Below are 25,665 nucleotides of genomic sequence, written 5' to 3'. Positions count from 1 at the left end.
AGGCCATTACAAGCTCCACCCAGGCAGGCAAAACCATAGCAGGAGAGAGCAAAACATAAAACCTGAAAAGCCATCATGAGCCAGCCAGAGAGACACAGAGTTTATACTAGAAGAGAAACCTGCTCATCTTCATCATGTTTGTTTAAATAGAGAAAATCAGAAGTCTCTGTGTGTCAGACCACGGCTCTACACGGATACTTCTAAGCTGCTTCAGAGTGAACTGACCCAGATAATCTGCACACAGCGGCTGTAAAACAGTGAAAGTCATAACTGTCTCTCTGATGGAAAGCTTTTATTGTGAAGTCAGGAAGTCTGCAGGAAGTGTTGAGTTTGTATTCATCACTCAGTGTTTAATGAGACAGGCAGACAGGAAGAGCAGCTCATTAGTGTTGATGACATCAAAGGAACTGTGAGGAACTGCAGTTTGGTCACATCTGGATGTTTTTCACTGACAGTAAATGTTTTAGTGATGAAGAAATGTGTTCACAGAGAGAGGAAGAGGAAGAGGAGTGGTGTTTGTGAGGAGGAGCAGCTGTCCTGCTGTGCTTTGTGTCAGGACGTCCTGAAGGATCCAGTCTCTACCAGCTGTGGACACTGGTTCTGCAGACAGTGCATCTCCTCATACTGGGACCAGTCTGCTTCATCAGGAGACTCCTCCTGTCCCCAGTGTGGAGAAAGATCCAGAAGCAGAGCTGGACTGCAGACAGCCAGTCAGAGCAGCTGTGTACAAAGTAAGACTGAACATCTGTCTGCTGATGGACTCATTTCTGAAAACTGGACTTCTTGTGTTGTTCAGACATTGAAGAGTTTTCTTTCTCTTTAGTCTCATTGTTTTTCTTTCTTTCAGCAGATGTTGGTCTGCAGGAGGTTTTAGATGAACATAAGATCAGTCTGAGGAGGAGATGTGAACGTGTGACTGAAGGAAGTGATGAAACAGGAAGTAGAACCCTCCTCAACAGGATCTACACTGAGCTCTACATCACAGAGGGACAGAGTGAAGAGGTTCATACCCAACATGAGGTGAGGCAGCTGGAGACAGCTTCCAAGATGGACACCCTCCATGACGCTCCAATCAGGTGCCAGGACATCTTTAAAGCCTTACCTGACCAACAGAGACCCATCAGAGTGGTTCTGACCAACGGCGTGGCTGGTGTTGGAAAAACCTTCTCAGTGCAGAAGTTCACTCTGGACTGGGCAGAGGGCTTGGAGAACCAACATGTCAGTGTGGTGGTTCTGCTTTCATTCAGGGAGCTGAACCTGATCAGAGATGAGCAGTACAGTCTTCTGGAGCTGCTCCATGTTTTCCATCCAACATTACAGAAGGTCACAGCAGAGAAGCTGGCTGTCTCTCAGCTTTTGTTCATCTTTGACGGCCTGGATGAAAGCAGACTTTCATTGGATTTCACCAACAGGAAGCTGCTGTCTGATGTCACACAGAAGTCATCAGTCAGCCAGCTGCTGACAAACCTCATCCAGGGGAATCTGCTTCCCTCGGCTCTCGTCTGGATAACTTCCCGACCCGCAGCAGCCAATCAGATCCCTCCTACATGTGTTGACAGGCTAACAGAAGTACGAGGCTTCACTGACGCCCAGAAGGAGGAGTACTTCAGGAGGAGATTCAGTGATGAAGAGCTGTCCAGCAGAATCATCTCCCACATGAAGACATCCAGGAGCCTCCACATCATGTGTAGTATCCCAGTCTTCTGCTGGATCACTGCTACAGTTCTGGAGCACATGTTGACTACAGAGCAGAGAGGAGAGCTGCCCAAGACCCTGACTGACATGTACTCACACTTCCTGCTGGTTCAGACAAAGAGGAAGAAGAACAAGTACCATGAGGGACGTGAGACGAGTCCACAGGAGCTGACGGAGGCTGACAGGGAAGTTCTTCTGAAGCTGGGGAGGCTGGCGTTTGAACATCTGGAGAAAGGAAACATCATGTTCTACCAAGAAGACCTGGAGCAGTGTGGTCTGGATGTGACAGAGGCCTCGGTGTACTCAGGAGTTTGTACAGAGATCTTCAAAAGAGAGTGTGTGATCTTCCAGAAACCAGTCTACTGCTTTGTTCATCTGAGCATTCAGGAGTTTCTGGCTGCAGTCTACATGTTCCACTGTCACACCAGCAGGAAGACAGAGGTGCTGGAGAACTTCTTGGGACAAAAATACAACGAGTCCTCTCTGGATGATTTCCTTGAGAGAGTCATGTATAAATCCCTCCAGAGTAAAAATGGCCACCTGGACCTGTTTGTTCGCTTCCTTCATGGCCTCTGTCTGGAGTCCAACCAGAGACTCTTAGTAGGTCTGCTGGGTCAGACAGAGATCAGTCCAGAAACCATCCAGAGAGTCATCAACAACCTGAAGGAGATGAACAGTGATGAAATCTCTCCTGACAGAAGCATCAACATCTTCCACTGTCTGATGGAGATGAACGACCTCTCAGTACATCAGGAGATCCAAGAGTTCCTGAAGTCAGAGAACAGATCAGAGAAGAAACTCTCTGAGATCCAGTGCTCAGCTCTGGCCTTCATGCTGCAGATGTCAGAGGAGGTTCTGGATGAGTTGGACCTGCAGAAGTACAACACATCAGAGCAGGGACGACAGAGACTGATTCCAGCTGTGAGGAACTGCAGAAAGGCTGGGTGAGTCCAGATGTGATCATTAACATCATTGATCAGTGTAGGTTAGTAGTTTAATGTTGAAAATAAAATCAGATTGTAACCACAAAGTGTTTGTGTCCGTACGCTGCAACCTTCCACACCATTCCTTTATTGTACAGACTCAGCAGCAGCTCCATGGATCCCAAATCCAAGAGTGGAGAACAGATTTGAAGTGTGTCACATCCATGCAGTCACAGCTGTTTCCACCATGTTTCCACTGATATTGATCCTGTTCAATGACACGTTTCATATCAGTGAATATGTTCTTTAGGACGTCCACTGACATGTTTAAGTGTCCTGCTGGAAATCACTCACATCATCCATGAAATCCATGAAAAATCCTTTTAGTGTTTCTAACTTCACCCTCTGTCCTCTCTCTCTCTCCATCCTCCTCACTGCTTCTTTCACTGATAATCACACAAACATCGTATTCAGCTACAAAATAACACAATAACATCATCTGATGATCATTATTATAAGAGCAGGATCCATATTTGATATCAGAGTAACACACTGCTTGGTTATGTGCAGTCATCATCAGTGACTGTGGGTCAAACAGAAGCTCTCTGATTGGTTGCTGACCTTGGTCACCTGTCCACTCTCACCTGTTTGTGTTTGCTCCCTCTTTGCTGTCTCCATCCTCTCTCTCCTTTCTCTCCCTCTCTGTCTTTGTACGTCACTCAGGTCCAATGGAAACAGTGACATTTACAAAATTTTTGTTTGTAAATCCCAAAAGGTTGATTCTGTTCATCTGGACATTTTCAGTTGGAGAAACGTTTCGTCACTCACTTCTTCAGTCTCAGCTGACTGTAGGTTTCCCCAACCATATAAACAGTACATTTGCATAGTGAAGGAAACTAGCGCCACTGAATGAACAATGTGCTGGGGGGTTAATTCCATGATTGTTAGTATGCAAATTATTATGACCATTGATCAATGACAACTAATCAAAGCCTATTGATCAATGGCCATGAGTACCATTCACAGAAAGTGGGGAATGGCTACAATCACAGCATTGTAGGATGGCGAAAGATCAACCTTTTGGGATTTACTTACCTGGATGATTAAGCACGCATCAAGACGTTATTTTATTAAACATTTTAAAATGTTAGCAGCACAAACAAACATTTTTGCAGCACAAACCAGCACAAACGTTTGACATCCATTTTGTTTGATTCCATTAATATGGGGGGGCTGGTTGACCTCTAGAAATTTTTGTTAATATCTTTAAAATAATAACGGCACAAACAAAAATTTCTGCAGCACAAACCAGCACAAACGTAGCACAAACGTTTGATACTACTTTTGTTGGATTTGGGTAATGTGGGGGGGCTGGTTGACCTTTTGACCTTTACATTTTCATTAATATCTTTAAAACAGAAGCAGCACAAACGAAAATTTTAGCAGCACAAACCAGCACAAACGTAGCACAGTTGATTGACACCCATTTTGTTTGATTTAATTAATGTGGGGGGGCTGGTTGACCTCTGATGACCTCTAGAAATTGTTATTAATATCTTTAAAATGATAGCAGCACAAACGAAAATCTTTGCAGCACAAACCAGCACAAACGTAGCACAAACGTTTGATACCACTTTTGTTGGATTTGGGTAATGTGGGGGGGCTGGTTGACCTTTACATTTTCATTAATATCTCGGAAACCGTAGCAGCACAAACGCTAATTTTACCTGCACAAATCTGCACAAACGTAGCACTAACCGCTCCGCCTATTTGCCTTTACGTTTCAAGTGGGTGGGGGGTCAGCTTCACTCTGCTCATTTACAAACCAATCAAAGACAAACGGATCCATGTCAGGTTATAACAATATTCAAAGTGAATACAGGCTGCTGCTGGACACAGACAGGTAACATCATTTTGACTTGCTGTCACCTGGATCTGGACTCATAAACACTGAAGCCCTGAACAGGAATACAAATCATTTTCTGCCAACTAGCGACACACCAGCAGATAATGGCTCAGAAAGCTAAAATGAGCCAATCATTTCTGTGTTTAGTTCCCCTGAAATCAGATCTGATATCAGCAGCTCTGAGTTCATTCATCATTATTGTCCAGTGATGAGATTTCTGCTCCGTTTGGTAACAGTCAGCAGGTTTTTCCTGCGTGTGGACGTGAACAGTCGTACCTGACAGCAGGTAGCAAACAGAGATCATCTTTCCAGCTGGAACTCTTCACTGAGCTGAACTCATTCAAAATGTTCTGGAGTCAAAACAGGAAACAGTCCAAATGTGTGTCTTCACTCTGACTCTGGATCAGATCTCAGTGACAGACTGTGGACATTATGGAAGCCTAAATGTGACACCATCTTCCTCCTTCATCTGCAGATTAAAGCCAAACAAAGATTCTCATTAAAAGTCTGCAGGTCTGAGAGAGACTCAATCGTTGTGTCATGTCAAACACAGTAAGAGGAGCTGAAGCACAGATGTGAAGAGCAGATTCATCAGATTATGACCTCACTCTGTTTTGTCTTCATATACATTCAGTCTGTGTTTATAATGCAGATTTTCTGCTTTTATAATAACACATTTTATATTTTCTATCATCACAGACTGACTCAGTGTGGACTCAAAGAGTCTCACTGTGAAGTTGTGGCCTCAGCTCTGAAGTCCAACCCCTCCCATCTGACAGAGCTGGACATGAGTAGAAACCTCAGCCTGCAGGATTCAGGTGTGAAGCTTCTGTGTGCTGGACTGGAGAGTCCAAACTGTCAACTGGAGACTCTGGGGTGAGTTCACTGACTGCGGCTGTTGTTGTTTTTCTATATTTCAGGTCTTTGATTGATGTTTGAAAATTTCTTTAGTTCCTAAATGTTCAGGATGTGTCTGAAGACAAATGTGAAGAAGTTTGAGTGCTTTCAGAAATGTTGTCTTTCCAAACAACTGAACAACAGTTTTTCCTTTTGGCTCCAAACAGAAGTGACAGACTTGAGCAGGGTTCATTTAAAGGCTGACAGAAGTGGAGTGGTGACGGGGAGATGTTTGACAGGACAGTGTTTCAGCCTCCACAGGTTCATGTTGTGCTCCATCAGTCAGTGAAGATGAAGTCAGTGCTGATGAGGCTGTAGAGTGTGTGAGGGATGTGGATGAGGATGATGAAGATCTGATGATAGCAGATAAAAACAGGCTGCAGAGACTTTGAGCCATACAGGGCACACAGTGTGTGTACAGAACAGCTGAAATCATTATGGAGGCCTCACTGGGATATGGAAGCATCACAGTACAGCTTCAGTGAAGCTTTAAAGTCTCTGATATGAGATGAGAAATGAAGCAGCCAGAGCTTTTTCATGAGTGGAAATCCACTGTGACTGTGAGCTGCTGCTACAGCCTCCAGATTAGCCAGCAGCTCATCCTGCTCAACATTTTCTCACCAACTTTAATGGAAGTGTGATGTTTTCAGCTGGAGTGATGGTCAGGGTGGCCGCCCTCTCCTCTTCTTCTCCTCTTCCTCTTTCATTTGTAAAGCCACTTCTGCTGCTTTCATTCATTTGGAAGTCCTGTAGCTGAGTTTGGGAGAGACTAACAGCCTCGGCAGCAGAGGGGAGAAAGGCTGTAACACCACCACTTTACTCTGTTCTACCTGTCACATCATTTTATCAGGAAACAAATATGCTCATGTTTTTACTATGTTTGTCTTGAAGATGTAAGAAGATCACATGGTGCTTTTTATTATTGTGTTGGTTTGTTTCCTGTCTCTTGGATGGAGCCCAGCTGTGCGTGGCCCCTGGGCCTGTGGTCAGAGTGTGTGCTGGATAATCCGGCCCAGGATGAGGCCAAACTGACATGGGATGAAATGTCTGTCACATAATTGAGCTTAGTGTAGTTTCATTTCTGCACAATTTAAACGCAACCAAAACTTTGTTCTGTCTTCTATGTTATACTGTAGACTTTCTTTGATACTGTGTCCAAAAGGAGCAGCTTTTACTTTGAAGGGGAGGCGTCTCTGTTTCCTCTTCAGGTTGGATGATGGAAGCAAATGAGTGTGTGATGTTCTTTCAGTGTTGCACTTTGTAGACGCTCCCTGAGCACTGGTCTCACAGCCAGCTGCACATAGAGACCAGTGTTGTTAGTCCAGGTCAGAAGATGACTTGTTGGAATGAAAATGAGCTTGTAGTTTGTCTGCTTTAATAATGTGACTGGAAAAAGGTGTTGGACTTCAAATATGTCCATTTCTTTCACACTTCAACTTTAAAAGTGAAGCCTTGTGGTTCCTGGAAGGAAAAACACGACTTTTTCAAGTCTTTGTCCTGTTTTTATGATAAATGTACGACTTTAATGTGAAACATTCAGAGTTTTTTCTCTTGTTGTGTTTGTTTGAAGCTGCTTCCTGTTGGCTTCAGCTGTTTGGAGTTTCCATTTTCTAAACTTCTACATTCTGAACCTTCTTCAGCTCTGAACAGATGATGAAACACTGAATGATTTCAAGCACTTTGTCTAATAAACTTACATCTTTCATTCTTTATACAGATTGTGGGGCTGTGGTTTGTCAGAGATCAGCTGTGATTATCTGGCAGCAGCACTGAAGTCCAACCCCTCCCATCTGAGAGAGCTGGACCTGACCTACAACAAAAAGCTGCAGGATTCAGGAGTGAAGCATCTGTGTGGTTTCCTGGAGAGTCCAGGATGTGGACTTGAAACTCTGAGGTCAGTCAGCATGTTTTAGTTGTGCTGAGATGAATATGATGTGAAAGTTGTGCTGACACTAAACTGCAGACATCAGGCTGATATTATACTGATCCACACTGAGGATCTTCATGGTAAAGTCTGTTTTCTTCTTCTCTGGTTTAGTCCATTGACTGCAGCAGAACAATGTTCACATTTCAAACAGTGAGACTCAACGTATGGCCCGCGGCCCACACGCGGCCTGCCCACCTTTCCTGATTCAGAGAGAGGGGACCCTGATTAACTGTGTAGTGTTCTTCCTCACAGTTCTAAGTATCAGACACAACAATGAATAATCCACAGCTGACTGTCTTTAGCAGGTCAAAGGTCACGGCACACAGCAGACAGTGGGAAAGATTATAATTCTGATCATTTATCAGCACATATCCATATGTATAAAAACAAAGCTGACACTGTGAGACTTGATCAGAGGTGTGATCATCACAGCAGAGGCCTTTGTGTCAAAGTCACTGAGGATCAAACAGAAACACATGAAGCAGATTTTCCTGTTCTGGCTTTTTATAGCAGATAACCTTCAAAATATTCTGCAGTCCATCAAAAACTGAAGCAAACCATGAATCAACATGTGAACATGAGCTGATGCTGCTGAAGGGAAGCAAAGTTACAGAGGTTTGATTACAGACACAGCTGAGAGTTTGTAATCTGTCATCATTTTAAAAGGTTTACATTTCTTCAGTATTGAACAGCAGAAATGAGGCTTTGTTTTCGGAGGCCGACAGCAGTGAACACAACAGCAGACTGGTGCGTAATAAGCAGTGAATAATGCAGGAAACAGATTTTTGAAGGTAAACTGTTCTTGAAGTACACTGAGAGAGAGAGAGCTGTGCAGGAAGTAAACGTCAAAGTCAGAGAGAATTCATGACGATGTTCATCAAACGTAAAGCGTAGTTTGGATCTTCTTCTGCTGCTGGTTCACTCAGTTTTGGTTGGAGACAGATGAAACCTGCAGCTTCAGGATCTGTGAGCTGTCCACTTTCAGCCCCGACGGCGTGTCCGTGTACGTGCCGTCGAGTGAACGATCCACGCTCTGTGTTTCCATCTTTGTGTGTTTAGCTGCTCTCATTTACTGTTTTATCTGTTTGCTTGTTGTTGAAATACTTTTGGGAGCTTTAACCTGAGATTCTGGCAAAATACATTTATATAAAAAATCGATTCAGGATTGAATGAATCAACATCGCTTTATTCAAATTAAAACCATTTAAATAGGAAAATCCATTTTTTTACACCCGCCTCTAATGCTGGGTAATGTCAGCTGGTCCATGTGCAGCTGGCTGTGAGGCTCAGGGAGCGTCTACAAAGTGCAACACTGAAAGAACATCATCCATAAATATTGAGTAATAACTGGACTCTCATACAGCGAGACTCAAATGCCTTTAAACATCAGCTTATCCTGCTGATCCAAGTCCAACACTGAGTTTGTAAAAACATGTTTGTCAATCATTTTGTTTGGTTTCTGAGGAAAATGATTCAATAACTTGCTGCTAATACACAACATTTCATCATATTTCCTCATAACCCTCTTTTGTCTGACCATTTGATCCCATTTGAATTTGCAATAAAGGATCCACAGAGTTTGGTGACAATAATGACAGTAGATGTTTGTGTGAAAGTGCTGGAAGCAAATGAGTGTGTGATGTTCTTTCAGTGTTGCACTTTGTAGACGCTCCCTGAGCACTGGTCTCACAGCCAGCTGCACATAGAGACCAGTGTTGTTAGTCCAGGTCAGAAGATGACTTGTTGGAATGAAAATGAGCTTGTAGTTTGTCTGCTTTAATAATGTGACTGGAAAAAGGTGTTGGACTTCAAATATGTCCATTTCTTTCACACTTCACCTTTAAAAGTGAAGCCTTGTGGCTCCTGGAAGGAAAAACACGACTTTTTCAAGTCTTTGTCCTGTTTTTATGATAAATGTACGACTTTAATGTGAAACATTCAGAGTTTTTTCTCTTGTTGTGTTTGTTTGAAGCTGCTTCCTGTTGGCTTCAGCTGTTTGGAGTTTCCATTTTCTAAACTTCTACATTCTGAACCTTCTTCAGCTCTGAACAGATGATGAAACACTGAATGATTTCAAGCTCACACTTTGTCTAATAAACTTACATCTTTCATTCGTTATACAGATTGAGGGGCTGTGGTTTGTCAGAGATCAGCTGTGATTATCTGGCAGCAGCACTGAAGTCCAACCCCTCCCATCTGAGACAGCTGGACCTGAGTAATGAGTACTCCTGGTCTTCGACCAAGAACAAGCTGCAGGATTCAGGAGTGAAGCATCTGTGTGGTTTCCTGGAGAGTCCAGGATGTGGACTTGAAACTCTGAGGTCAGTCAGCATGTTTTAGTTGTGCTGAGATGAATATGATGTGAAAGTTGTGCTGACACTAAACTGCAGACATCAGGCTGATATTATACTGATCCACACTGAGGATCTTCATGGTAAAGTCTGTTTTCTTCTTCTCTGGTTTAGTCCATTGACTGCAGCAGAACAATGTTCACATTTCAAACCTTCAAAGAAGAAGAAAAATCCTCCACTGGATAATTCACTGTGAAACTCTCCAACTCTTCATTCCACCTTAAAGTCTGTCTGACACTGAAATCCAAAGCAAAATGTGCGTTTGCTTTACAGACAGCAGTCCAACACAAACATACACACATCATCCAAAACACAGTCCAACATCCAAATCTCCTCCACTGCCAGCATGAATGATGGGAAAGAGAAGGAGGAACACTCTGACATTCAGGGTTAGAATGAGTTTCATGAAGCAGACTGTGAAGATCAAAGCTGCATTAGAAAGCTTACATGAATGAATGAGTGGACAGAAGTGGACAGAGATCATCTGAAGCACTTCAAAGGCTTTAAATCAGCACATTTCTCTTTATTCTTTATCAACTCTGTTAGTTTCTCTCAGTTTTCTGTGGAATGAAGCTAACAGCAGGCTAATAAGATGCTGACCAATAGGTTTCTATTAAAGGTTGTAATTTGTATATGAAAAAGTGCTTTGGCTCAGCAGGGATCAGCTTACAGGTAGAATACAGCTGCTGGATGGGATTAGCATGTCATAGCTATCTACCAAACTGCTAACTGGGGGATTTCAGGCCATCTATGGATCATTTTTGCTAACTGTTTATTCAGCTTAGGCTCACAGGGCTGCAGCCTGTGCCCTAGCTGTCATAGGGCAAGAGGCGTGGTCCACCTGCACAGGTGAGCAGTCCATCACAGGGCCAACAGAGAGAGACAGAGAAGCACTCTCTCACATCCACACCTACAGCCAATTTAGAAGCACCAATGAACCTAAGCAGCATTTCATTGGACTGTGGGAGAACATCCAACCTCCACAGAAAGGCCAACAAGCTTCAACCTACAACCTTCTTGCTTTAAGGCACTAGTGCGAACCACTTTTCCCCATTTCAGCCCAAATCCTGCATCTTCCTGTTTCTGACTCCAGGCCAGCTCCACTAACACTTTCTAATCAGACACTGCCACCTAGTGGAGGAAGTCTTAGTCCCATTTGAAGCTTCAGATTACAGTTAGTTCCTTTACAAAGAGGTGGAGGTGGTGGGGCCACAGCACCATCATCACTGAGTGCCATAGGACACTTAACCTTTGTTTCCATATGCTGGGAACTTCCTGTTGTTCCAAGGAGGACTGGAAAATGTGTGAAAATCTGCCAGTCAGTTCCTCACAGCACACTTCAATCATTTCCCTCCCACAGCATCAGGACCAGGGCTTTTTCTCTCTTTGCTCCCACTAAGAGATTTCCACACAAACACCTCATCAGTGGGACTCTCAGAGCTACCAGCCCTTTGCTACAATCACAAAGCTCTTCATTGAAATCAATGATATCAAAGCTGGAATCCAATGAGTCCAAGTCTTCTGCTGATTCAGCATCACATTCATCTTTGCTCCTTGTTCTGCATCCCCACCATGGACTTCATTCCTTTCCAAGCCAGCCTTGAGTGTCCTTTATTCAGCTCATCCTCTGCTTTACTTTGACACCTGATTTTAGCTGCTTTATCTCTCTTTCAACAAGTTTCTGTGCCTCAATCTTTTTCTTCTCTCCCTCATAACAAGACAGCTTCTTCTGCCTGAGAACATGTTGGAGTGATTTACTAATCCAGGGCTGCTTATTGGGGAAAATACTTCCTGTTTCCAAAGTAATCCCCATTTTTCCCAGAAAGAAATGTAAGTAGAAATCGATGATCCAAGTGAGAACATGAGCCTTTAAAAAGTCCCAGTGGCTGCAGTCAAAGCAGTCCCTCAGTCCCAGTATAGAGTCTTTGGTCCAGACTGGAACAACTGTGTGCCCAGTTTGAGCTCTCTTCAGTGCTGTGACCTGACAGACCCAGAGGGGCCATCACATCACATTTAGAAGCTCCCATAATGGAGCCACAACACATGTCCAACACTTAGTCTGTCTTGTTGGACCAACTGGAAGAAATGATTCAAGGACTTAGTCACAGAACAGAGATTCAAATCTCCAAAATCCAACTGGCTGCATCAGGACATATAGTCTGAAACTCTGCACAGTTTCCTGTTTGAAGCTGCTTCCTGTTGGCTTCAGCTGTTTGGAGTTTCCATTTTCTAAACTTCTACATTCTGAACCTTCTTCAGCTCTGAACAGATGATGAAACACTGAATGACTTCAAGCTCACACTTTGTCTAATAAACTTACATCTTTCATTCTTTATACAGATTGAGGCTCTGTGGTTTGTCAGAGATCAGCTGTGATTATCTGGCAGCAGCGCTGAAGTCCAACCCCTCCCATCTGAGAGAGCTGGACCTGAGCGGCAACAACAAGCTGCAGGATTCAGGAGTGAAGCATCTGTGTGGTTTCCTGGAGAGTCCAGGATGTGGACTTGAAACTCTGAGGTCAGTCAGCATGTTTTAGTTGTGCTGAGATGAATATGATGTGAAAGTTGTGCTGACACTAAACTGCAGACATCAGGCTGATATTATACTGATCCACACTGAGGATCTTCATGGTAAAGTCTGTTTTCTTCTTCTCTGGTTTAGTCCATTGACTGCAGCAGAACAATGTTCACATTTCAAACAGTGAGACTCAACGTATGGCCCGCGGCCCACACGCGGCCTGCCCACCTTTCCTGATTCAGAGAGAGGGGACCCTGATTAACTGTGTAGTGTTCTTCCTCACAGTTCTAAGTATCAGACACAACAATGAATAATCCACAGCTGACTGTCTTTAGCAGGTCAAAGGTCACGGCACACAGCAGACAGTGGGAAATATTATAACTCTGATCATTTATCAGCACATATCCATATGTATAAAAACAAAGCTGACACTGTGAAACTTGATCAGAGGTGTGATCATCACAGCAGAGGCCTTTGTGTCAAAGTCACTGAGGATCAAACAGAAACACATGAAGCAGATTTTCCTGTTCTGGCTTTTTATAGCAGATAACCTTCAAAATATTCTGCAGTCCATCAAAAACTGAAGCAAACCATGAATCAACATGTGAACATGAGCTGATGCTGCTGAAGGGAAGCAAAGTTACAGAGGTTTGATTACAGACACAGCTGAGAGTTTGTAATCTGTCATCATTTTAAAAGGTTTACATTTCTTCAGTATTGAACAGCAGAAATGAGGCTTTGTTTTCGGAGGCCGACAGCAGTGAACACAACAGCAGACTGGTGCGTAATAAGCAGTGAATAATGCAGGAAACAGATTTTTGAAGGTAAACTGTTCTTGAAGTACACTGAGAGAGAGAGAGAGCTGTGCAGGAAGTAAACGTCAAAGTCAGAGAGAATTCATGACGATGTTCATCAAACGTAAAGCGTAGTTTGGATCTTCTTCTGCTGCTGGTTCAGTCAGTTTTGGTTGGAGACAGATGAAACCTGCAGCTTCAGGATCTGTGAGCTGTCCACTTTCAGCCCCGACGGCGTGTCCGTGTACGTGCCGTCGAGTGAACGATCCACGCTCTGTGTTTCCATCTTTGTGTGTTTAGCTGCTCTCATTTACTGTTTTATCTGTTTGCTTGTTGTTGAAATACTTTTGGGAGCTTTAACCTGAGATTCTGGCAAAATACATTTATATTAAAAATCGATTCAGGATTGAATGAATCAACATCGCTTTATTCAAATTAAAACCATTCAATTAGGAAAATCCATTTTTTTACAGCCGCCTCTAATGCTGGGTAATGTCAGCTGGTCCATGTGCAGCTGGCTGTGAGGCTCAGGGAGCGTCTACAAAGTGCAACACTGAAAGAACATCATCCATAAATATTGAGTAATAACTGGACTCTCATACAGCGAGACTCAAATGCCTTTAAACATCAGCTTATCCTGCTGATCCAAGTCCAACACTGAGTTTGTAAAAACATGTTTGTCAATCATTTTGTTTGGTTTCTGAGGAAAATGATTCAATAACTTGCTGCTAATACACAACATTTCATCATATTTCCTCATAACCCTCTTTTGTCTGACCATTTGATCCCATTTGAATTTGCAATAAAGGATCCACAGAGTTTGGTGACAATAATGACAGTAGATGTTTGTGTGAAAGTGCTGGAAGCAAATGAGTGTGTGATGTTCTTTCAGTGTTGCACTTTGTAGACGCTCCCTGAGCACTGGTCTCACAGCCAGCTGCACATAGAGACCAGTGTTGTTAGTCCAGGTCAGAAGATGACTTGTTGGAATGAAAATGAGCTTGTAGTTTGTCTGCTTTAATAATGTGACTGGAAAAAGGTGTTGGACTTCAAATATGTCCATTTCTTTCACACTTCACCTTTAAAAGTGAAGCCTTGTGGTTCCTGGAAGGAAAAACACGACTTTTTCAAGTCTTTGTCCTGTTTTTATGAGAAATGTACGACTTTAATGTGAAACATTCAGAGTTTTTTCTCTTGTTGTGTTTGTTTGAAGCTGCTTCCTGTTGGCTTCAGCTGTTTGGAGTTTCCATTTTCTAAACTTCTACATTCTGAACCTTCTTCAGCTCTGAACAGATGATGAAACACTGAATGATTTCAAGCACTTTGTCTAATAAACTTACATCTTTCATTCTTTATACAGATTGAGTCTCTGTGGTTTGTCAGAGATCAGCTGTGATTATCTGGCAGCAGCACTGAAGTCCAACCCCTCCCATCTGAGACAGCTGGACCTGAGTAATGAGTACTCCTGGTCTTCGACCAAGAACAAGCTGCAGGATTCAGGAGTGAAGCATCTGTGTGGTTTCCTGGAGAGTCCAGGATGTGGACTTGAAACTCTGAGGTCAGTCAGCATGTTTTAGTTGTGCTGAGATGAATATGATGTGAAAGTTGTGCTGACACTAAACTGCAGACATCAGGCTGATATTATACTGATCCACACTGAGGATCTTCATGGTAAAGTCTGTTTTCTTCTTCTCTGGTTTAGTCCATTGACTGCAGCAGAACAATGTTCACATTTCAAACCTTCAAAGAAGAAGAAAAATCCTCCACTGGATAATTCACTGTGAAACTCTCCAACTCTTCATTCCACCTTAAAGTCTGTCTGACACTGAAATCCAAAGCAAAATGTGCGTTTGCTTTACAGACAGCAGTCCAACACAAACATACACACATCATCCAAAACACAGTCCAACATCCAAATCTCCTCCACTGCCAGCATGAATGATGGGAAAGAGAAGGAGGAACACTCTGACATTCAGGGTTAGAATGAGTTTCATGAAGCAGACTGTGAAGATCAAAGCTGCATTAGAAAGCTTACATGAATGAATGAGTGGACAGAAGTGGACAGAGATCGCCTGAAGCACTTCAAAGGCTTAAAATAAGCACATTTATCTTTATTCTTTATCAACTCTGTTAGTTTCTCTCAGTTTTCTGTGGAATGAAGCTAACAGCAGGCTAATAAGATGCTGACCAATAGGTTTCTATTAAAGGTTGTAATTTGTATATGAAAAAGTGCTTTGGCTCAGCAGGGATCAGCTTACAGGTAGAATACAGCTGCTGGATGGGATTAGCATGTCATAGCTATCTACCAAACTGCTAACTGGGGGATTTCAGGCCATCTATGAATCATTTTTGCTAACTGTTTATTCAGCTTAGGCTCACAGGGCTGGAGCCTGTGACCTAACTGTCATAGGGCAAGAGGCGTGGTCCACCTGCACAGGTGAGCAGTCCATCACAGGGCCAACAGAGAGAGACAGAGAAGCACTCTCTCACATCCACACCTACAGCCAATTTAGAAGCACCAATGAACCTAAGCAGCATTTCATTGGACTGTGGGAGAACATCCAACCTCCACAGAAAGGCCAACAAGCTTCAACCTACAACCTTCTTGCTTTAAGGCACTAGTGCGAACCACTTTTCCCCATTTCAGCCCAAATCCTGCATCTTCCTGTTTCTGACTCCAGGCCAGCTCCACTAACACTTTCTCATCAGACACTGCCACCTAGTGGAGGAAGTCTTAGTTCCATTTGAAGCTTCAGATTACAGTTAGTTCCTTTACAAAGAGGTGGAGGTGGTGGGGCCACAGCACCATCATCACTGAGTGCCATAGGACACGTAACCTTTGTTTCCATATGCTGGGAACTTCCTGTTGTTCCAAGGAGGACTGGAAAATGTGTGAAAATCTCCCAGTCAGTTCCTCACAGCACACTTCAATCATTTCCCTCCCACAGCATCAGGACCAGTGTCATGAATCGCTGTGCGGCAGGCAGGAGATGTGGACCCAAAATGCAAGACTCACAGACTCAGGGGAAGAACTCAAAAACCACAGTTTTATTTGCTGGTAGGACAAACATACAAACTAAACTAAACTGGGAAACAACAAACTAAGAACTCACAGAGCGACACAGGGAGATCCACACAGCATGAGGGACGACGCGACACTGACTCAGAGAAACACAGGGTTTAAATACACTGGGGAGTAACGAGGGGAATGAGACACAGGAGGGCACAGCTGGGAGAAATCAGGACTGACAAGACAAGCAAAGCAGGACACATTCACATAAGACATGGACCTTCAAAGTAAAACAGAAAGTATCACACAGAGACGCGAACTTGACACAGTGGAAACAGCAACTAAGAAACACACAGACATAAACCATAAGGCAGAGGACTCTAAGAACCGAGAGACACAGAGGGGAACTCAAACATGCAGACACAGACTTACACAGAACAGAGGGGACACAGAGAAACATGAAGGGCAAGGGATCGAAACCAGAAACCATAGAATAACTCACACAAGTACAATAATACAAACATCACAAAGAACTAAAAACGCTGGGTCAGGAAACCCAGGACCGTGACAACCAGGGCTTTTTCTCTCTTTGGTCCCACTAAGAGATTTCCACACAAACACCTCATCAGTGGGACTCTCAGAGCTACCAGCCCTTTGCTACAATCACAAAGCTCTTCATTGAAATCAATGATATCAAAGCTGGAATCAAATGAGTCCAAGTCTTCTGCTGATTCAGCATCACATTCATCTTTGCTCCTTGTTCTGCATCCCCACCATGGACTTCATTCCTTTCCAAGCCAGCCTTGAGTGTCCTTTATTCAGCTCATCCTCTGCTTTACTTTGACACCTGATTTTAGCTGCTTTATCTCTCTTTCAACAAGTTTCTGTGCCTCAATCTTTTTCTTCTCTCCCTCATAACAAGACAGCTTCTTCTGCCTGAGAACATGTTGGAGTGATTTACTAATCCAGGGCTGCTTATTGGGGAAAATACTTCCTGTTTCCAAAGTAATCCCCATTTTTCCCAGAAAGAAATGTAAGTAGAAATCGATGATCCAAGTGAGAACATGAGCCTTTAAAAAGTCCCAGTGGGTGCAGTCAAAGCAGTCCCTCAGTCCCAGTATAGAGTCTTTGGTGCAGACTGGAACAACTGTGTGCCCAGTTTGAGCTCTCTTCAGTCCTGTGACCTGACAGACCCAGAGGGGCCATCACATCACATTTAGAAGCTCCCCTAATGGAGCCACAACACATGTCCAACACTTAGTCTGTCTTGTTGGACCAACTGGAAGAAATGATTCAAGGACTTAGTCACAGAACAGAGATTCAAATCTCCAAAATCCAACTGGCTGCATCAGGACATATAGTCTGAAACTCTGCACAGTTTCCTGTTTGAAGCTGCTTCCTGTTGGCTTCAGCTGTTTGGAGTTTCCATTTTCTAAACTTCTACATTCTGAACCTTCTTCAGCTCTGAACAGATGATGAAACACTGAATGACTTCAAGCTCACACTTTGTCTAATAAACTTACATCTTTCATTCTTTATACAGATTGATGGACTGTGGTTTGTCAAAGATCAGCTGTGATTATCTGGCAGCAGCACTGAAGTCCAACCCCTCCCATCTGAGAGAGCTGGAGCTGTGGGGAAACAACCTGAAGGATCCAGATGTGAAGCAGCTGTCTGATCTTCAGCAGAGTCCAGACTACAGACTGGAGACTCTGCTGTAAGTAGAGTGATGGAGTGAGTGGGTGGTGCTGTCAGCAGTATTGTACTAAACACAGTCAGTATGAAACAAAGATCCAGTGTTTCCTGTAAAGCTGCAGCTTCTCAGTGAAGCTGTGAGAGGAGAACGGTGACAGGCTTCAGGATTGGACACAAACACTTCCTGTTTCTGACCTTTATGGTCACCATAGTAACAGCTGACACGCTCTGATCAAACGCTGTCAACAGCCAATCAGCTCTCTGAACAAAGCAGCACGCAGACCAATGACTGCATTCGTTTCCAAGTTTAAAGCAGTGAAGAACACAGTCTGTAGGTGAGGAAGAATTTAGTGAGAGCAGATGTTTGGATGGAATTCCTCCAGTTAACAGCTGGAACCGTCCATCTGGATTGTTGGGCTTGTTGTTGGGGTTGCTACAGAGCTCAGAGTGGACACACCAAGGTTCTTCTAATGAATGAAAGTCCAAACTCAAACTAGGAGGGAAAAACATTTTCATCAACTTCAATAAAAATCCAAAGATTAGAAAAAGTGAAGCAACAATGAGTCCTAGTACAGTCCCAGCACTGAAGTCCCTGCTGCTCTTTATACTGGATGTGCTGCATCACTGACTGACAGCTGATGAAGAGTCTCTGGAAACACTCGTTTATCTCCTCTGCTCTTCCTTCTTCTCTCTGCAGGTGGGGCTGATGATGGTAAACAGGACGGTGTGTGTGCTGAGAGAGGAGGAGCTGTGTCCTGATGATCCAGAGAGGTTGAAGCAGCAGCAGCTTGTGTGTAGAGACGCTCTGACTGGGCCATGTTACTGGGAGGTGGAGAGGAGAGCTTCATCCAGCAGTGACTGACAGAGGAATGAGAAGAAGTGCAGATGACTGTCAGTGCTGCAGAGTGAACTGCTCTGAGAACAGCTCCACTGTCAGACACAATGTAGAGTCCAGCATCATCCCTGTGTGTCCCTCTGGATCTGACAGAGGATCATCAGTGTATCTGGACTGCTCTGCTGCTGCTCTGTCCTTCTACAGTCTCTGCACAGTCTCTGTCTGACTCTGGCTTCAGACCCTCCTGGATCAAACTCACCTGGAAAGACTTTCAAACATCACTCAATAGATTTGAATACAGAATATATTTGATATATACTGTAGATGTACTGTAGAGTTGCAGTTTGTCACTTGTAAATACAGTCTGTGAGCAGCTGTGAGCTGAAAGATCTTTCTAGAAACACGAAATGTTTTCACTCTTCTGTTGCTTTTTCATATATTTCCACAACATTAATATTGATCCCACCTGTCTCACCTGTTTCATGCTTTTATACATAATAACAGGACACGTGTGATCTGAGCGCTGCTGTGGTTGCTGTGCTGCACGTCTTCATTTAGATAACAGAGACATCTAGTGGTTCAGAGGGAGAACTGCAGGAGGTGGAGCTGTGTTTTAGCATGGAAAACTTTTTATCTTTAAGGCGCAGATACAAATATGACAAGTATCAGTGTGAGATACAAAAGGTCACATCAGTCAGCAGAGGGAACAGTGATCACACAGCAATGTAAGAATAGAAACATAACAGTGAATCTGGACATGTATACAGATGGAAGCAAATAAACAGGATGTAACACTACATTAAAGCCACAAATGAATCATCAGAGCTGAGCAGGTGATGGAGAAACAGGTTTACCTTTTAGGTGACATGAATGAGTTGATGGGAAGTTATGAACTGTTTCTGAGAGACAAATAACACCAGGATCCTTTTCTAAGTAGCTGACAGCTGGTAACTGTGCAGGGGCGGGTCTAGTAAAGTTTTGCCGACCTAAACCAGGGGGTTTAGAGTATCATAGAGTTTTTGTGGTTTGTTTTCTTTAAGTCATTTCACAGATTTTCTCCATAATTTCAATTCCTTGAATAAAACAACAAACTTAGGGGATGATTTTGTAATCCGACTTTATGTATGAAAGATTTGACTAAACATAAAACAATCTTCCGACTCAGTCGTCATTCTTATCTTGTGAAATCAAACCAAACGTTCTGTTGTCTCTAAATCAGGGATTGATGAAATCTTTGGTTGCATCCATTTATGAACATGTTCTCATTCATATTAAATCGTAGTCTAAGTCCTTCTTTAGAGGGATAAATGTCATTCATTGTCTTCAAATGTGTTTCTGTTGTTTTGGGGGGAAGTTTGAAGTCCATTGTTCAAAGTCTGTTAATGAAACTTTATGAAGTTTATGTAGGATGTTTTTCCTATTTTGTATTTGTTTGAATTATGATGTATTTCTGACTCTTTCTGCCATGATGCCAGGTCTCTCTTGAAAACCACATTTTTAATCTCAATTAAATTTTCACCTGGAGAAATAAAGATGATAATAATAATTTTGTCTTCAGGGAATCATTTCTCTGTAAAACAGCTTCTTCTGAAACTCTTGTTACATTTCTTGTTTATTGTTTGCTGGTTTTAGAAAAATGTCATCGTCTCTGTGTGAACTTAAACTCTACATGTGGTGTCAGCTATAAACGAGCTCTAGAGTCTAATAACGATGCTTTTATTATTGTCTGGTATCCAACCTAACCCTGGGCCTCTGGCTGAATGTGAAACACCAGCAGATGTTAAAAACTGTCTGGGTTACACGTGCATCACGTCGTGTGCTTCCTGACATGGATATGATTGGAATCTGGGCCTGTTCAAGCGGTGCTGGTATCATTGTTGTTTCTGAGACTTTCCAAATATTTACTGGATAAAAACGTAGCAACTGATGGATTTAACATTTAGCTCTCAGACTGTCCCAGAAAAGGCGGAGGTCTGGAAGTTTATGTGAAGCTCTGTCTTGCTGCTCAAGTCTTGTTCTCTCCATCTGCACCTCAGCCATTTGAAATCTTGGCCTTAACTATTGATCTGTTTGGAAATCAGACTGTTGTTGGCTGCTATCAGCCTCCACCTGCTTCCCCCAGCACATCACCGTCTCTGGTTCAACTTTTATCTGAGCTGCATTTTAATGACGTCTTTCAGATGGATGATTTTCATTGGGACTGGCTTTCTTCTGTGTCTGATGATTTTAAGGCACGCTGCTTGTTTTTAAAACTGACTCAAATTATTTAAAGCCTCACACGCCTTGATCCTAAACACCCAGATAAATCTGCTCTTATTGACCTTTTTTAACTAATATGCTGCGTAAGTTTTCCACATCTGCAGTTTTTGCCAACGACCTGAGTGATCACTGCATAGTTGGTGCTGTGAGAAACACTCTCACGCTCCGAGCCCGCATCAGTTTGAACTGGGGTCGTATTAAACAGGCTGACAATGTCAGTTTGGGAACATTTACAGGAGAGTCGTGTCTACTTTGTGGACAGACACGCCCCTTTTTGCCAGGTCAGGGTGAAAGGTCGGGACAGGCCTGGTTTGGTTCAGTACCGGCCGATCTCCTACATGAGAGAAACCAGGCCTGGGCAGGAAGTCTGGCTCTGATGCTGATTGGCTACGTTTTCATTAGCTGTGTAATCGGATTACTGCCTCCATCATCAAGATCCAATGTAACTATTTTTTACTTTAACGACTGACAGTCCAAACGACCGTAGGAGGTTTTGGCAAACTATAAAGTGTCTCTGCCAGCTGTGACTCCTCAGAGCTTCCTCCTCACTTAAATATCGACTCCACTCCTGTGTCACACAAAACTGAAATGTTGCTTTAACAAACACTTTGTTGCTTCTTGTTCTTTGTTCAGCACAGTATCTGATGGTAAACCTCTTGCACACAACTCTGCTCGTAGTTCCTGCTTACTGATACCTTTTCCTTCACACCTGTCACAGTAGAAGAGGTTTGTAAGGCTTTGAATAGCCCCAACACCAGAAACTCGTCCTCACAATCGTTCTCCTTCCTTCTTGCACTTGGCTGCAAATATCATAGCTGAGCCAGTGTCTTATATTTTTAATCTTTCTCTACAACAGAAGGCTTTACCACAGATGTGGAAGTGTGCCTCTGTACTCCCCCACTGAAAGCTGGTGATTCTTCAACAGTTAGTAATTACAGGCCAATTTCCAAACTCTGTGTCTTATCTAAGGTTCTTCAAAGGCTGGTAAATCAACTTCAAAGTTATCTGGATGAAAATAGGATTTTATCTCCCTTCCAGTCTGGTTTTAGGAAACTGCACAGTACTGGAGCTGCTTCGATAAAAGTTCTCAAAGACGTCTATGAAGCGCTGGATGCAAAGAACTACTGTGCAGCTCTTTTTATTGATCTATCAAAAGCCTTTGACACTGTCGACCACAACAAAAAATCTTCTGGCACAACTTCACCTACTTCCAAGCTGCGTGGAGAGGATGAGGATCTAACAGCACAGGAACTCCAGCAACACTCAGCAGCAGCTGCTCCCAGTCCCTTGGTTTATGAGCTGAGCTGCTGACCACAGCATTTTATGTCATAGATTACTGGAAATAGGCCTTTCAGACCGAGCAGCTGGCTGCTTCTCTAATGTTCTTTTGGACATCAGCAGTGCGTTCAGCTCAATGGTCTCTCTTCCAGCTTTTTAAATGTCACTAAACGAGTGCACAGGGTTCTGTCCTGGGCTACTTATGTCAACGGTGTGGCACAAAATCTAGATGCATCTGTTCATTTTATACCATCAACATAGTTTTCAAACCATTACAGCAGCTGTTGATAGTATTCAGTCTCAGCTGGCTCAGACTGGCTTTAAATGTAGAAAAAACCAAAGTCATGTTGTTCACAAACAGAAAGAGGGTCCGGCTTTATTTCCTTCTCCTGTATCTGCTCAAAGTATTTCTATTGAAACTGTGGCCTCGTACACATACCTCGGTATTGTGGTTGATGACAGTCGTTCCTATAAGCCACACATTGAACATCTAATAAAGACACTGAGGCTGAAGTTGGGCTTCTCTTCCAGGAACAGATCATGTTTCACAGGAAAAAGCTTGTTGCTGCCACCTTTTTTTTTACCTGCCCTGGATTACAGTGACAGGATTTATATGAATGACTCTGCTCGCTCTCTTCATCTGTTGGATTTTGTCCATCATGGGGCATTAAGATTTATAACTGTCTGTAAACCTTTAACACACCACTGTACTCTGTGTTCTCTGGTTAACTGGTCCTCATTGGTCTTACACAGGATGGTCCATTAGTATCATTTTATCTATCAATCTGTTTCTGGGTTACTGCCTCCTATTCATCAGAGTACATGTTAGGCAAACAGTTTAGTCACAGCCTGCAGTCTCAGGACATCATTACATCCACTGTTCCATCAGTTCATGCAGAGCTTGGGAAGAAGGCGTTCTCCTTTTCTGCTCCGTCTTCATGGAAAACATAACCGAAGGATTTAAGGCTCTCCGTTGATTTCACTTGCAGACTTCAAAAGACGTACACATGTTTTTGTGAAACCATCTCTGGGAACTTGTTCTCGTTTTTAATGTGACTGAGTACATTACACAAACTTTTCTTTTATTGTTGTAATTTTAATATGTTTGTCTGGAACAGGTCTCTCTTGTAAATGAGACATTGAGTCTCAATGAGCCGACCTGTATAAATAAAGCTTCAATTACAAAGTCCTTTGTTTAAAAGTTCCTTCAGCTGCCAGTGGGACGTGCTGTGGCTCTATCGGTTGCAGAGCCTTTATATTGTTAGTTAGAAACTACAAATATAATGGCTCACTGTATTTCAGAATCAGAGAAACTTTATTAATCCAGGAGGGAAACTGAGTTGTCATAGCAGCAAATATACAAGAAACAACAAGCACTCATATAAAGTGAGTGTAGAAACAGTTATGATAGATAAATATTCAGATAAATAGAGAAATAGAGAAATATAGGTATAAATTGTTACGAAATCAGTTTTACTCCGGTTCTTTTATTCGTCGAGGCATCCAGAGACGGCACCAGAACTCAGTAGTTATTTCACAAAACCTTTATTCATCTTCATTTAAGAATAAGAATCTTTACTCTTTAATGTCACAAATTTCTCTTTGTATGTAACATAACAACATACATGATACAGCTGCAGCAACTGAGGCGAGGAGAGAGGCAGCAACAAGAAAACTGGAAGAAGGAGACCAACAACACCACCTGTGGAAATCTTTCCCCAATCAAGCGTCATCATATCAGCATTTCATCAAAAGCACACATGCTCCGACCTGACAATGCAGAGCTGTGGCAAAATCATTGAAATCATTTATTAAACAAATGAGTGCATCAAAAATAAGAGTGGAGCTGCAATGAAAGAGAAGTGAACTTTCTTCAGTCAACACAAAGTTTTCCCTGACAGGTGACATTTAATTAAAGTGACTTTATCACCACACACACATTCAGAGGCAGTCTACAGGAGCAGAGCTGCAGCTATTCAGCAAATGTCTCCCTGCAATCCTCACTGCAACACCTACATGTGAAAATGAAACCACCTCTACTGTTCACACATGAAACGTCGTGTGAAGAACCAGTTTTCCTCACATCTCTGTTTTAGTAACTCTGAAGTCTGAACTTTGGATTTTTGCATCCTGTTTGTACTGATAACTGTCAGTGGATTATTTTGATCCCAAAGAAATCTTTAACACACATGTAGTGATGGGACGTGTGCACTGAAACAATGGTTAGGAAACAGAAATCGCCTGAGAATCTGCTCATGTTTAAGATTTCTTCTTTACAAACATTTTCTATGGCTGTTCCCAGTATGACCAGTGATACAAAGCATGGGAAATGGGGATTAGTTCATTCAGACAAATACACTTTTTAAAATGTAAAAATAAAGAAATGAATCAATAAAATAAAAAGTCAAAGAAATAAAAAATAAGGGTCTGAGGCGTCTGTCTCACTGTATCCATGGCAACAATTGACTTTCTGTTCCTTCATATCAGAACCACATCTTTGAAATCAAAACATTTAAGATTCAAATTCAATCATAGATGTGTTCAATTAGATATTAAATGAAGCAGTGCAATGTTTGTATCACTATCCAAGTTTGAACTCTAAGTAGAAGATTTAAAAAAGCAACACACACACACACACACACACACACACACACACACACACACACACACACACACACACACACACACAGTATGCAGACATGATTTAGCTGATGATAATATAACGACTGCACAGACCCGTGGGATGATTCATGTCCTTTTTCTTACTCTATGCAATGATGAACTTCTTGCTTCAGGACCTTCTTGATGAATTTGTTTTCTAATCCACAGTTTTCTACCTGATCTGTGTGTTTGAAGTAAAATGTGTTGCTTCAAATGTAAAAGTTAAACAGACAGAAAGCATCAACGTGGACTTCAATCAGTGTTTTGTGTTCATACAGGTCAGCTGTTGCACACAGAGCTCCTGGATTTACACTGTGCCCTGGTTCCTGTGTTTCTGTATGTAGTTTAGTCTAAAGTGGATCCTCCTCATGCACAGACTGAATTATCTGTTCAACAATCAGCATTTCTGATTCATGGATTTCATTTGTCTTTGCTAGTTTTGACTGAGATTTTAACATATCTGTGGTGGCATCTGTTCAGTGTTATGGAAGTTTTACAGCACTAATCTCACTTCACTGCTTTCTTTCATTTGCGCAACATCTCTAAAGTTAGAAATATCCTGTCTCAGAGTGATGCTGAAAAACTAGTTCATGCATTTATTACTTCCAGGCTGGACGACTGTAATTCATTATTATCAGGATGTCCTAAAAACTCCCTGAAAAGCCTTCAACTGATCCAAAATGCTGCAGCAAGAGTCCTGACAGGGACTAGAAAGAGAGAGCAGATTTCTCCTGTTTTGGCTTCCTGTTAAATTCAGAATTCAAAATCCTGCTCCTCACATACAAGGTCTTAAATAATCAGGCCCCATCTTATCTTAATGACCTTGTAGTACCATATCACCCTATTAGAGCACTTCGCTCTCGCTCTGCAGGCCTACTTGTTGTTCCTAGAGTATTTAAAAGTAGAATGGGAGGCAG

The 25,665-nt window shown here is 42.6% G+C and overlaps 1 protein-coding gene across 1 annotated transcript in view; it reads left to right on the top strand.

Annotated features, from left to right (window-relative positions):
• LOC146712431 (NACHT, LRR and PYD domains-containing protein 12-like) overlaps positions 1 to 19,021 on the top strand; it is a 28,635-nt gene extending 9,614 nt beyond the window's left edge. Inside the window, exons 5-13 of the mRNA XM_085442608.1 lie at positions 490 to 731; positions 848 to 2,639; positions 5,224 to 5,400; positions 7,139 to 7,315; positions 9,472 to 9,669; positions 12,040 to 12,216; positions 14,371 to 14,568; positions 17,564 to 17,737; positions 18,413 to 19,021. Coding sequence (XP_085298734.1) covers positions 490 to 731; positions 848 to 2,639; positions 5,224 to 5,400; positions 7,139 to 7,315; positions 9,472 to 9,669; positions 12,040 to 12,216; positions 14,371 to 14,568; positions 17,564 to 17,737; positions 18,413 to 18,422 — 3,145 coding nt within the window. The 3' untranslated portion in view covers positions 18,423 to 19,021. The remainder of the gene's footprint in view (positions 1 to 489; positions 732 to 847; positions 2,640 to 5,223; positions 5,401 to 7,138; positions 7,316 to 9,471; positions 9,670 to 12,039; positions 12,217 to 14,370; positions 14,569 to 17,563; positions 17,738 to 18,412) is intronic.
• Positions 19,022 to 25,665: the final 6,644 nt, after the last annotated feature.

Source organism: Copadichromis virginalis, linkage group LG3, assembly GCF_057382275.1.
Source record: "Copadichromis virginalis isolate Kocher_CV1m ecotype Utaka linkage group LG3, C_Virginalis_male_GT1.1, whole genome shotgun sequence".
Taxonomy (NCBI): Eukaryota; Metazoa; Chordata; class Actinopteri; order Cichliformes; family Cichlidae; genus Copadichromis; species Copadichromis virginalis.
Note: the sequence above shows the minus strand (reverse complement) of the source record. Positions and strands in the feature narration are given on the sequence as shown.